The sequence below is a fragment of the Palaemon carinicauda genome, chromosome 37 (genome assembly GCF_036898095.1).
Source record: "Palaemon carinicauda isolate YSFRI2023 chromosome 37, ASM3689809v2, whole genome shotgun sequence".
NCBI classification, from domain to species: Eukaryota; Metazoa; Arthropoda; class Malacostraca; order Decapoda; family Palaemonidae; genus Palaemon; species Palaemon carinicauda.
Window position 1 is genome coordinate 28,057,205 of NC_090761.1, and position 14,470 is coordinate 28,071,674.

Here is a 14,470-nt window from a genome sequence, read left to right on the forward strand (position 1 = left end):
TTTTTCGTTTTTTCCCAATTCTTTCAAAATTACTACGTACTAAGGAACTATCACAGAGTAATGATTCCTCTAGATGTTTATTTGTCGGAAAATTTTGTTTACTTTTTTTTTGATTGAATATCATCAAATTTTTTTAGCTAAAATATTATATTGTTTTACATTTTTTTTTTTTCGATTTTATTTCCCTTCAAAAAAATTTTTTTGGGTCAGAATTTCAATTTTATAGTCGTAAAATAATCGACAATTATCCAGCAACCCACCATACAATTTTTATGCATATCCAATAATAATTAGATTAGTAAATAACACCTTGAAATTGACATACCCTTCCTACATTTCAAGTGGCAGATTAGGGAGTCTGAGTCAGTGTGGTTGGCGGCCATTTTGTGGACATATCCGAAGCGTAAGCTGCCATATCTATATATATTCTTGTTCCCTATAGAATATGTGATATTTTGGTATATTTTTACCTGCATAAATATCATATTATATATTAAATATATGTATTTTTTTACGAAATTTCTAAGTACTCAAAAAATTACCTTTAGATATGGCCCCTGATATAAATGTAATTTACAAAATAATGAAGATTTTTTTACATATTTCTATTTTAGGATAACATATGTTTATTCCCTAAAAAATTAGCCACTTCCTATTTCATTTGGGTACCCAAAAAAATTCATGAAATTTGGACAAATTTTTTTGGCCAAAAAAAGTTACTCTTTTTTTCTCATTTCAGATCTTCACCTCCATGGGTCTGACTTCATCCAAAATACATCAAGATGTGTCCTAAACATTCAAGAATCAATTCCTTTTTTTTTTATGAATTTTTATGTCAGGTCTTTTTTTTCTACTTAATTTTTTAAAATATTTATAATAAATAGTTTTTTCTGCAGATGAGTAGTATTTATTTTTACAGTTGTTTTAAGCATTCATTGAAGTTTTTTTTGGCAAAAGAAAAAAGAAGGTTACTGCAAAAACTGATTTTTCAAGAATTTTTTTTGGCGTCGGGGTCGTTCGCGTCCGAGTATACCCTTAAAGGGGTGTCCGAGGAGCGTACCTATCCAGGGTTAAATGACGTCACGTCCGTCTTCATCCTGAAGCCAGTTGCTTGCCGATCACCATGATACAGCAGAGCAGGGTGGGACCTAAAAACTGGACGAAGTAGCAGGGAGGGTCCATCAGGACGCCATGGCTATCTCACCCAAAAATAGATTTTTCGCTTCGCTCAAAATCCGTTTTTTGGGCTCAAGCCATGGCGTCCTGATGGAAGAATACCAGAGAATCAATGTATCGTGGTAGATTTTCCCCTATTGGATAAGCGCCAAGGGCTTTGAACAATGTAGCATAGTAATCTTAATAAAAGAAACATAGGGAAGAATCTTCCTGCCCCCCTTGGCAGTGAAGTTCCCACGGCCATGCCGAGATCAAAGTGGTTATCGAAGGGCTATTCACCTTGCTAGAAGAACCTGAAGAACTTGGAGACGAGACTGAATGGTTGGCATTCGTATCAGAACATTCTTTAGGGCAGACAAGTGGTGGTTAGGCACTGTGTGCTAAGAAGGTTAGTTTCGTCTCTAGGGTATGAAGAGTAAGTATTCGTATTGGAATATTACATTGTAAGAGTGAATATATACTAAGGGTTAGGATCTTAGTATCTCCATGAACCATAGGGAAGGGGATAATAAAACTATGACAGGCATATATTTCATAGTATAAATAGGAGCGGATTGAGACGCACAAGTAATAAAATAGGAATTTTATTTCACAATTGCAGAAAATTTAAAATAAATTACAGCAATAAGTAAAGTTAATTTACAGTGAATTATAATGTACATAGTAATAAAGACTTGCTCTTGAATCTAAAAGGGAATTTCAAATTTATTAGTAGGCACTCGTTCTCGAGGAACGTCAGTCTTTAATTAAAACACATCATGCTCTAGGCATGCGGCGCTTGTGTGACGACTATGACATTTCACCTGGGATAAGAACAGTTATAAGAAAGCACTAAGTGTTTTCGACATCACTATGTATCGCTCGAGGGTCAACATAGGCACCCGAAGAGTTAGAGTCCCAAGTAACTCGCTGTTCTATGCAGAGTTAGGTGCAGGTTTCATAACACTACCTGCGGCTACCACAAAATGTTTGACTTCGTGCACTTGTTTCGCATAATGTTTGAAGAAAACACGCGAGGACTTCCAACCTGTAAAGGTTTTAAGGCTTTCGAAGTCCATACTCTGAAAGAAGTTCAGAGACGATGCAACTTTTCTAGGATCGTGACCGGCGGGTGTACTGTCAGGATCCGCTCTGCGAATGAAGTAGGTGATTTTCGCTCTTAGTTGTTTCAGTGACAGGTCGCTGCCCGATGTTTCTCCTTTGAAGAGTTGGCCTCCACCAAAGTTCGAAGTTCTGCGAAGATAGACCATGAGGCGCTCTACTGGGCATAGAGAGGCATCTTCCTTCAGGGGGCATATTCTCCAGGGGCCCCATCTTTTGGTGGGTAATTCGTTTTTGGCGAGAAACGTCGGATCCGGGGAGAGGGTAATGTCTCCTGAATCAGTAAACAGGATATGACCCTCTTCTCTTGACAATGCCACTATTTCGCTGACTCGGGCTCCTGAGGCAAGAGCAAAGAGAAATATAACTTTCTGAGTCAGATCCTTGAGAGGGCATGAATCATTATCCAAGTTGGAGGCGAAATGGAGCACCTTGTCCAATGACCAGGAGATCGGTTTCGGTGGGGGTGCTGGGCGTAGACGAGCGCATGCTTTCGGCAGTTTATTGAAGATGTCGCTGGACAGATCAATTTGGAAGGCATACAATAGTGGTCTAGTCAAGGCCGATTTGCAAGTTGAAATCGTATTGGCTGCTAATCCCTGTCCATGAAGGTGAATGAAGAAGGACATGCAGAAATCAATTGTGATTTCCTTAGGATTTTTTGTCTTGACGAAAGAGACCCATTTTCTCCAAGATGATTCGTATTGCCGTCTTGTGGATTCGGTCTTGTATTCCTCGAGGAAGTCTAGACTTTTCTTCGAGATCCCAAACCTCTTCTTTGCGGCTAGGGAGAGAAAATCATGAGATGAAGGTCCTTGATTTTCGATGATGAAGCGAAGACTGTCGACTTCTGTACTTGTTGGGAGAGAACTGGGCCCGGGAGAGGGATCAGCTTGGGCTGCAGCTCCAGGACCAGGGGCCACCAGTTGCTCCGGGGCCACTTGGGAGCCACTAGGGCCGCTGTCCCTTAGAAGGTTCTCAGCTTGGAGAGGACTTTCAGCAGAAGGTTGGTGGGAGGGAACAGGTAGATCTTGGACCATCTGTTCCAGTCCAGTGACATGGCATCCACTGCTTCTGCCTTGGGGTCATCGTACGGGGCCACGTACCGAGGAAGTTGATTGTTGTCGCTCGTTGCGAAGAGATCGATCTGAAGTTCTGGGACTTGGTGAGAGATGAAGGAGAATGATCTTGCGTCTAGAGACCATTCCGACTATCGGGCTTGTCCGAGATAGAGCATCCGCTGTCACGTTGCGGAATCCTTGTAGGTGAACTGCAGACAGGTGCCATTTCTTCTTCTCTGCCAGACGGAAGATTGGAAGAAGCACCTGATTTATCTGGGGCGATCTTGAGCCTTGGCGATTGAGACATCGAACTACCACCGAGTTGTCTAGGGTTAGACGTATATGGATCGAGGGAGGCGGGGAGAGTTTCTTCAGAGTTAGAAGGACCGCCATGGCCTCCAAGATGTTGATGTGAAACGTCTTGAACAGGGGAGACCATGTGCCTTGAGCCTGTTTTTGGTGGGAGTGACCTCCCCAACCCTCCAGCGAAGCGTCCGTGTGGATGTTGAGTGATGGAGGTGGGTGTTGAAGAGGAATGGACCTTTTCAGGGCCTTTGCTTCCGACCACGGCTAGAGGAGAAGTCGAAGTCTGTTTGGGAGCCGTCTCTTGAGGTCTCTTCGAGCGATGGATGCAGAACGTCTCCAGACTCCCGCGGCATCCTTTAGCAGTGCACAAAGCACTGGGTTTGTTACTGAGGCGAACTGTAGAGAGCCTAGAACTCGTTCCTGCTGGCGTCTTGAGATCCGCTTGGATTTCAGTAGTCGTTTGACAGACCCTGCTATTTCCTTCCTTTTCTTCTGGGGAATGGAAAGGCGGTGTGACTGAAGGTTCCATTGGATTCCTAACCATTGGAACTTCTGAGCTGGAGAGAGGCGAGATTTCTTCACATTTATCTTGAATCCCAGGTGTTCTAGGTACTGGGTGACTTTGCTGCAGGATTTTAAACAATCCTCGGGCGATGGAGCCCAGACTAGCCAATCGTCGAGGTAGGCCATCACCTGGACGTCTCGGAGGCGGAGCTGTTATACTATGGCGTCCGCCAGCTTTGTGAAGATCCGAGGGGCCACATTGAGGCCGAAGGGCATGGCCCTGAAGGCGTAGCTTTTCCTTTGGAGTCGAAATCCTAGGTAGGAGGAAGCGTGATGGTTCATTGGAACGTGCCAGTAGGCATCCGCCAGGTCTATGGAGACCGTGTAAGAACCTCGAGGCAGAAGGGTCCTTATCTGTTGAAGAGTCAGCATCTTGAACTTGTCGTTCGCTATGAACTTGTTGAGGGGGGATAAGTCCAGAATGACTCTGAGTTTGTCGGAGTCTTTCTTGGGGACACAAAACAGTCTCCCTTGGAACCTGGTGGACTTTACCTTCCTTATCACCTTCTTGTTCAAGAGATCTAGGACATATTCTTCCAGAAGGGGGGTTGATTGTTGGAAGAATTGCTGGAAGGTTGGGGGTGGTTGAGTCCAACTCCAGCCTAGACCCTTCTTGACGATGCTGTGTGCCCAGGGATCGAAGGTCCAACGATCCTGGAATTGGCGGAGTCTTCCTCCCACCGGAAGCACTTCATTGCTTCTGGTGTCCCGAGGGCTTACTGTCTCGGCCGCTAGCTCCCTTTCCTCCTCTGCCTCTGGAGGGACGGCGAGACGCATCTCTGCCTGCACCTCTGCTTGAGCCTCTACCTTTGGGACGAAAGGTAGTCGTCTGTTGCTCGAAAGCAGGGGTGAAAACCGGTGACTGTGACAAGACCGGTTGGGTGACCAGCTGAAAGGTCTGCTGTGGCTGAGCTGCCACTTGGGGAGTAGCGGGTCCCGGAAACTGTCGTCTTGGTTGACGCTGCTGGGGTTTCTGTTTGGAGGATTTCCTCTTAGGTTGAGGTCCGTCGTCCTGAGAGGATTTCCTCTTTTTTGACATGCCCCACTTGTGGAGAAGGTTCCTATTCTCCGTGGCGGCTTTGTCGGTGATCTCCTTCACAAGGTCAGAAGGAAAGAGGTGTTTACCCCAGATGTTGGAGGAAATCAGCCTCCGGGGTTCGTGTTTCACAGTGGCACCTGCGAACACGAATTCACGACAGGCTCTCCGAGCCTTCATGAAGTGGTACATATCCTTCACCAGGGTTGCCATGTGGGATTTGGCGAGTACCATGTAGTGGTCTGGTACTCTGGTGTCACAGGCCATGATATCAAGTTGGACCTGGTGGGACATGGATGCTGCGAGCCTCTCCTTCGTATCTTGTTCCCGACGAAGGAGGTGATCGTTGAGTTTCGGGAGGTCTTCATTAAACTGACGTCCGGCGACGTCAGGATCTAGCTTTCCCACCACGAAAGTATGCTGGATGTCCTTCCAGTGTCGAGCGTCGGGGGGAGTCACTATGGAGAAAGGTCTGCACTCCTCCAGTGCAGGGCAGGCTTTTCCCTCTTCCACAGCCTTGAGGCACGCAGCGAAGGCCTTTTCCATGAATGGAAGGACTGCATCGTCGGGTGCGACGTAGGTAGGGTGCTTCTTGCTCAGGGCCGGAAGCTTAGAGCAGGTAAAACCCCTACTTTTAAACGTATTGGCTAGCATAGCCTGGGCCTTCGCGAGATCGAACACTATCTTCTCCTTTGGTTCGGTCTCTTCTTTAGAGGCAGGTTCAGAACGAAGCCGGACGTAACAGTCCGGGTAGGCCTCGAAGTTTGGGAAGAACTCCACGTCTTCCAGGGGGACCGTGCCGATCTTGTCGCTGACGAAGATCCTGCCGGTCGCGATAACCATATGCTCAGCATACCTCCATGGGTTGGCGTGTGAGCAAGCGGGGAGATCCTTAACCGAGATGATCTTCGGTTCTTTGGATCCTATCATGGACCTGATGAACTCCTGATTTTCTTTCAGCCTGTCGTCCATGATGGCTTTGATCATCTGGAACATCTCTTGGGCGGATGGCATGGGTTCCGGGGTAGCGGAGGTAGACGGGAGAGACACTTCCGTCGGTGTAGGAGTAGGGGCGGTGATGGAAGGAGGAGCGACCTCTTGCTCCGACTCGGTGTATTCCACCTGGTCCTCATCATCTTCCGCACCTTGAGCCATAAGGGTCTTCTCCGTGCCCTCCGAAATATCCGACATGTGTTCGTCGTCCTCGGAATCCAGGTGGCACTCGTGCATGGACTGGGCCATGACTACGTCTGGTTCCACCGTAATTTGGACAGTGGGGATCAAATCCTTGGGCACCACAGAATCAGGGGAGGCCTTTGGGAACAAAAGGGACCTCATTTCTTCAGTGGCCAGGTACGGTCCGGTGGCATTCTTCTGGAAGCCACGCACCCACTTGCGTAGCTTATCCCGAGAAGTGTCCCTGACCTCCGCTGAGGGAGGGTTATGGAAAGCATCAACTAGGTGAGCCTGGCAGACCGTACAGTTCAGCGGGTCCCAGAATTTCAAATCCCCTTTCTTGTCCTGCAAGCCGTATGCCCGTAGAAGTGCGGGCGTTTCACAGCGCAGAAGTCGAAGTCACACTTCATCTGCTCCTCCTGTGGAAGAAAGAGAAAATGAGTATGGGGGGAGTCATAAGAATGGCTCTTAAACTAAGTTAATATTAATCATTAATCTTAACTTGATAAAGGGTGTGATGCACAGAGGATTGAGATAGGAAAGAAACATACCCCGTGCATCCCGCCCGGCTGGTTACCGTAAGCTTCATCCTTGGATAATCCGAGGTGGCCGAAGGCACAGGATAGAATTCCAGTAGAAGTCCATAGGGCAAATGGAATTCCATGGGAATTGTCAAGGATAAGGTTGGGACTGAGGCCACTCAGTCCCAAATTAGGGGGCTAAAGGATCCCAAAGGGTAACTGCTTCCGGCAACCAGCCGCGCTAAGATACACGCAGCATGCTGGAAATCTGTAGAATGCAAGAAGACAGCATGATTACCAGTAGAACAGTACTAAGGTACTGATCCATTTACGTAAACAAGCCATCTGGTTGCAGTGTAGAGCTATCAGTATTAGATGATAGCTAGTAGAAGGGGGTGCAAGTCGTCTTGACGCCTCCGGAAGGTTCCGGCAGACCTCCGGCACGCCGAAGGCCGCTCCAGCAGAGTTTCTGGCATTAGGACAGACAATATAAAAGTCAAGAGTAATACCAGGGTGGCGGCCGCCGGCACAGCGGCGGAACGCCGGCAGAGGGAGCGGCGGCTCCGGCAGCCGGAGGTTGCCGGATTGGTGACAGGAACAAGGATGGTTATAGCAGAACCGGGTTGCCGGCAGTGGATGCCGGCACTCCAGGGGCCGGCCGGCGGGCGGACGACCAAGCTATGAGGAAGGGGGAGAGCCATCGGCTGGAAGCCGGCGGCAGGCGGCAGTCCCCCGGCACACGGAGGACTGGCGGCCACGGGGATATGGGGTGAGTCACCAAGGTAGGAGGTGGGTATCGCCGACAGTGGAGGCGGCAAGGGACCGGCACCCGGATAGTGAAAGAGACAGAGGGAGGGATGTAGGGGGTCCAGCCATGGACTCCCAGACATCCCCCCTGAGAGGGTGTACCCATGATAGAGGCTGACTCTATCACCCAGAAGCAGGGGCCGCAGAGGACCGGGAGCTAGGGTAGCCCAAGGGAGGGCTAGGGGACACCCAAAGGGGGGGGGGGGTGAGACCCCTGCATACAGAACACATCCAGTGGCTAACCCCATAGGACACTATGAAGGGTATATGTACCAGAGCGGACTGTACACAGAAGCTCAAGGTAGCCCTATCACTCCACCCTAAGGAGGAGTTGTAGGACAGGGGACAGATGGGTATAGACTAACCTAAGTATAGGCTAGGCTATACAAGAGATAGGTGGGGAGGGGAGAAGAGAAGGGTCTTCCATGGAAGGGGTTCTGTACCAGAGCAGCCACTAAGGAAGGGAGGACACTCCCTAACCTAAGGTAAGGCAGCCTGACTGAAACGGTGCATGGGTACAGTTTCAGCAAGGAACAGAATAACCCTTCCAAAACCTAACCTAGAGCAGGGATGTACGTCCTGAACTAGGAAGGATAGAAGACATATCGCTATCGCAGGAAAATCGTAGACTTAGTCCTAGCAATAGAGGAAAGACTAGCCGTTCCTCACTCTCAGGCGCAACCCTAAGGGGGGTTCATTCCCTTAGGGAGGACAGAGAGGCGATAACATACTCTGATAAGAGCTTGATCCCCTTACGTGGTAGGGGGAGCAAGGCTACACAGAGGGAATGCCCAAGGGCAGGGGGATGAAGGAAGCATATAGGGGTCCTACATGTAGGTTAGGTTAGGAAGGCACACTAACTAACCTATCCCCTATATGGTCCCTGAAGGCGAAAACACTTGCATCACAGTCAATAGTATTGTAAAATAATGCCACTATCTTCATAAGTAAGTCTAGGATCACTGATAAAATCATGCATGAACACTAATATAGGCGCTCTGGCCTGGGGGCTATAGTAGCCAACTGGTATGGGGTCAATCGATGACCGGTAAAAAAGCGTCAAAACACGATATAAAAGTTCCTAGCTATGAAGACTAAATAAACTAATATTATCGATTAGTAAATAAGGCCGGAAGCGTTGTTGTGGCTAACTAAATAAGGCATGCAGAACAACAACGACGCCATAAAATGGCGGGTCCGGTAGAGGCACAGCTCTGCCACAAAACAACAAATATCTCGAAAAGTAATATTTACTTTACGGTCAGAGCTTAACTAAGCAATACTGGAACCTTGTACTCAACTTTCCAGAAGAAGGCGAGGCCGAAGGTAGCGACATGATAAAGATGCAAGACGATAAAGTGAGCACAGGGAAAATCCGTCTAAGTAAGGCGAGCTACTGTACAAAGGATGAAGACGGACGTGACGTCATTTAAGCAATGGCGCCCGTTTGTTTACGTCTCGAGTACCAAAAGTAGCCACGGATGAGATTAGCTATGGAACGGCTCCCAGCTATTCTCTGCCCTTACACACCGAAGCATTAACTCTGTTCGGGGTGTAGATAGCTATGTGGCGAGTTAATACATGCGTCCCCTGTTGATATACGATGTCTTAAAAGGGAAACCTTTAGGATACTCGCTCCAGAAGTTAGAATTCTGTGATAACCTGTGGTTAAATTCTCTGGGAATATCTTAGTAGTTATTTACCCAAGGAAGCTACCAAAAAGGAACCTTCCATCAGGACGCCATGGCTTGAGCCCAAAAATATATATATATATATATATATATATATATATATATATATATATATATGTATGTATTTATGTATATATGTATGTATGTATATATGTAGGTATGTATATGTGTATACATATAAATATATATATATATATATATATATATATATATATATATATATATATATATATATATATATATATATATATATATATATATATATATACAGTATATATATATATATATATCTAAAGTAGGAAGATGTGATGTAGTTCTAAGGGAATAGTATGGGAAATATGTCTGGGTAATAAGCAAAGCTCTACCTCCAGTTTGTTTCTTCATTATGATCAGAGATAAATGTAAACAAAACATTGGTTGCCATTTTTTAACGTGCTTTTTAGCGTGTTTAGGAAACGCATGATATAAAATTGCCTTTAATATTTGTGCCTGTTTTAGTTTAGGGTACTGTAGTACATGTATTAAGTGTTCTGTACATTAAAGGGTAGTTTGTTAACAGTACTACGTACAAGGGAAGGTTTTAAAAGTCTGAATATACATGTTGAATAAATAGGTAAATATGGTGTCACTACTTCGCGGATTTTCACCTATCGCGGCCGCGTCTGGAACCTATCTACCGCGATAAACGAGGGTTCACTGTATATGCAATCTTCACTAGTATAATTTTGCTTAACTAGCTAAAAAGTTTCTTTATAGCTAAATACCGGAACGTCGCACTACTAACTAAATAATTGCATTTATGACGTGCGACAGCGGTGGTCGCCTCCGGGGTTGGCTGCGCTCCACTTAACACACTTAAATTATGCGAATTCAACTGTGAGAAGGGAGCTGTAAATTATACACAGGAAAGATCAAATACTCAACATCCAGAGGATGAAGATGCTGGAGATTGCATGATAATAATCCAATAAACCGTAACAACACCGAGAGAAACCCGGAAGCGCACTTAGCTTAAATGCTACAGTTGAAAGGAATGATGGCCCGTAGTAGTACAGGGAGGGGGTCCACTGGGTACCTTCATAACGGCTCCCCTTTCGTTCGCCACTCTTCCCCCTTAAAGACTTAAATCTATTTGGGGTGAAGATTGCTATGTGTCTTATCAAAAAATACGTCCCCTGATATTATGCGATATCCTTAAAGATATATTAAATATACTTAAGCCAGGAGTTAGAATTCTGGAGACCTACGGTTAATTCTGTGGGAGTATCACTGTAGCAAATATCCCTTGGAAAGCTACCTAAAGGAACCTTCCATCAGGACGACATGGCCGAGCCCAAAAAAGATGAATTGTGGTATTGCATTAGGCTCTCTGGAGCAGGTAAGATAAGTATGTGAGGGCAGCGCGGGATATGTATGAGAATATTCAAGTGAGGTGTGCAGTGGGCACAACGGAATGGTTTAATTTTGAGGTTGGATTGCACCAGGGATCGGCTTTTAGCCCTTTCCTGTTTGCAGTTATCATGGATAGATTGATTGATGGCATTAGGCAGGAGTCTCTATGGTCTAGTAATGCGGAGATTAAAGCAAATCTGGAAATTTAGAATGGATGGGTATGAAAATCAGCCGAAGTAAGACAGAGTATATATGTGTAAGTGAGAGGAATGCCTGGAATGCTGTGTGATTGGAACATATAGAATTGAGAAAGGTAGATGAATTTGAATATATAGGATCATCTATGCAAAGTGATGGTTGGTGCAATGTGGAGGCGAGTAGGAAAATTTATTCTGGTTGGAATGGCTGGAGAAGAGTATGAGGTGTGGTATGCAAAAAAAGGGATATTAGCAAGTCTGAAAGGGAAAACATATAAGGTGTTGGTAAAACCAGCTATGCTATATAGTTTGGAGACTGTACCTTAACCAAGAAGTATGAATAAGAGAAGGAAGTTTCAGAAATGAAAATGTTGAGGTTCCCACTTCTAGTAACAAGAAAGAATATCATCAGAGGAACTGCACATGTTAATCAGTTTCGAAAGAAAGTAAGGGAAGCAAAACTAAGGTGGGTCGGGCACGTAAAGAGAAGGGAGGAAGAGTATGTCGGAAGTAGGATGCTAAGCATAAATCCACCAAATAAAAGGAAGAGAGGAAGACCTAAGAGGAGATTTATAGATTTGCTAAGAGAGGATCTGAGGGCAGTTGGCGTGACAGAGGAAGAGTCAGTGGATAGAAGTGGATGGAGACAGGTGATCCGCTGTGGTAACCTCTGAATGGGAGAAGTCGAAAGAAAGAGAAAAAACACTTTATGGAATTTTTTCAGATAACTTCGACCCTTCAGATTTTGATTTGCTACACAAAGAACAAGAAGGTAAAGTTTTGCATAGCAATTAGTAGAATACAAACTCAAAGCTCATTATTAAAAATAACTAAAATGTATGCATATTTTTTTTTTGGACTTATCAGTCATAAAAAGCAGTAATCTACAAATTTCACTATGCAAAAACAAATGAGTACATCTATTATTTCGTTTTTGAAAATATTTTTATGGCTAATTATATAAAGATTACTGACCTCATCAAATCATGAGCTTGAGAACAAACCTTGAAAATTTGGGCATCTTTCCTCACACTACTGCATAACAGGTCGTATAAATGGAAGCATACAATTGTTTGCTAGGAAGGCGATATGTCTGTTTGGCATGGTGCCAATTTCTGATAATTTTGACGTTTTGTTTTTGCTTTGCTTCTTGAAAACTGGCAAATACTAACAATTCAGCCTCAGCTTCGCACCAAAACTAATATAATATCATTGCTATTGAATTTTATTTATAAGATGCAATTGAAAACTATTGTCAGTAATAGCAGTTGCTGAGAGAGGAGGTGGCTCAGGAACAGCCACTTTTAATTAGAGACCCAAATCTGAAAAAGAAAGGTTAAGTATACATATGAAGTACTTACAGCAGATTTATTTCTTATTACGTACATGATTTAAATTCAGGTAATTGAATTACAAAATATAATTGATTCTACATACAGAATTCTTTTTCAATCATGAGGTGACAGCAAATCTATAATGGTTCTTAATTTTGTCGATAAAAAGCTTATATTTTTCTTCCTAAATATTTTTTAGGAATGGTAAGAAATTCTTTTATTCACCCCCAGGCCATAAAGAAAGAAACCCTGGACGAGAAAGATAATAAGGAATATAGTTTTCCTCACAGTGAAGTAAGAAACCTACCTATATGGCGAAGTGTTGAATGTTTTGTAAATTAAAACAGATCACTGTAGTTGTGAGAACTTGAGTGCAAAGCAAGCATCTAAGGTCGAAAAGTATTCAAGATTATCATGACTTGTGCTTAACTCTACTTCTGTTACTTTTTCGTGTTGCTTATTACTCTAACTTGGCTAATGAGGATGCTTATTTAATTTGATTTATATGTCTATAGAGGTCTGGACAATATAGGCATGAATTGCTATGAAAAACTGCAGATTTCCCAGCCATTAGCTATAGTAGCAAGACTCTCACTGGACCATCCATTCCAGCTGTCCAAGAAAAGCACTCGCTAATCATGACATTTGAAATAAGCTAATTTTATTATGAACCGTCACCAACTAGGTTATAAGGAGGAAAAAAATTGATAATTTTGAAATGCAAAGGTGCAGTAGTTGAAAAAATCATAAAATGATACAATACATTCATTTTTTTTTACCAAACTGGAAAGCTGTGCAAAGAAAATAGGACGCTTGGAGTAAATAAAATTTCTGCTAGAGTTGTTTTGGAACTCTGAATTACAGCTAGTCATGTAGGAACTTCTTTTTTTATGCTTGTCTGGAAATTAAATTGGACTCGCAATTAGGCTGCCATAGGGCAATGATTTTGTGACGAAACAAGTTTGTAAGTAAAACACTGTGTCAGACATATACAGTACAGTAGTGTGTGACTTTCATGTATCTGTTTCAGAGGCACCAAGAATGGTATATACTATCAGGGATCAACTTATTTCATCCCCCACAAGAAGTGAATGCGTTAAACCACGTGGGCACGCAAGGTCTATTGCAGTCAAGTCACGGTGCTTTGATGCGTCTTTAGTGATTGATGGTGGTCTTTCCTTCACCTTCAATGATGGAACAAGAGCGCTATTAGAAATCTATGAAGAAGATTCGCTTCGCACTGTGACTCTACACGAAGATCCAACAGAAGTTTCTTTCAAGCACTGATTTTTATATATAAAGCTTTTGTTCCACAGATTCTGTAAAGTTTCTTGTTTGTTTAGACAATGAAATTTATTGGAAAGTTATGTTCAACCACTCCTTGTTGTATAGAATAAAAGTCAAGATTTATTACAAGTGGGCCAGTGATTCTGTATACTGCATTTGTTTATAAGATACATTGTTAAAAAGAATTTCACTATGATATATCAAAGCCTTGTACAATAAATATATTCATTTTTTCAAGAACAACTTTAATCATTTGGTAAAACCCTTAACATTCGGTTTATAGAATTGTTTTGGCCCTATGCCTATGTGTTTGGTGTGAAAAAATACTTTTTTGTCCTCTGACAGTAATGTTGAAGTTAGTTCTATTTAACGAAAGAATTCATATATCGAAGTAAATCACTTTAGTTAGGTTTTCCACAATGAAATTCCCTGAGTATTCTCAGTAGTGTATAGTGGTTCTAGACATGAAAGCTTGTTTAAACTGTTTTAGTTCTTTACTTAAAATTGTGCATACACAGTTACTTAAAGATTTTTTTATGATAGAGTATTTTGTGATCATTTTTAGATTCTGAGTGTTTAAAGGATATCGTTGTGCCATTATTATTGCTACAATTGGTATTGTGATTTTAATAAACTTATGTATTCTGTCTTTCTTGCATTCACACCTTTTTCTAGCATATTTTCTCCTCATTGCCATTAAAATGTCAGCAGTTGCATGCCATATGAGTAGCAGTAGCACTATGTCTGAAAATTTTTCATACTATATTCATCATCCACAGACGAACATCAAATGATGTTATTGGTTACTATGGACTGCTTAT

General features: G+C 43.4%; 1 protein-coding gene across 3 annotated transcripts in view; it reads left to right on the forward strand.

The window, feature by feature from the left end:
• Positions 1-14,234, forward strand: part of LOC137629532 (NAD kinase 2, mitochondrial-like) — a 144,858-nt gene extending 130,624 nt beyond the window's left edge. For 2 of the 3 annotated variants that reach the window (XM_068360940.1, XM_068360939.1), the window contains one exon: positions 13,393-14,234. In XM_068360940.1, the coding sequence (XP_068217041.1) occupies positions 13,393-13,649 (257 nt within the window). In that variant the 3' untranslated portion in view covers positions 13,650-14,234. The remainder of the gene's footprint in view (positions 1-13,392) is intronic. The other variant, XM_068360938.1, reaches the window with a different exon arrangement.
• The last annotated feature ends 236 nt before the right edge of the window (positions 14,235-14,470 follow it).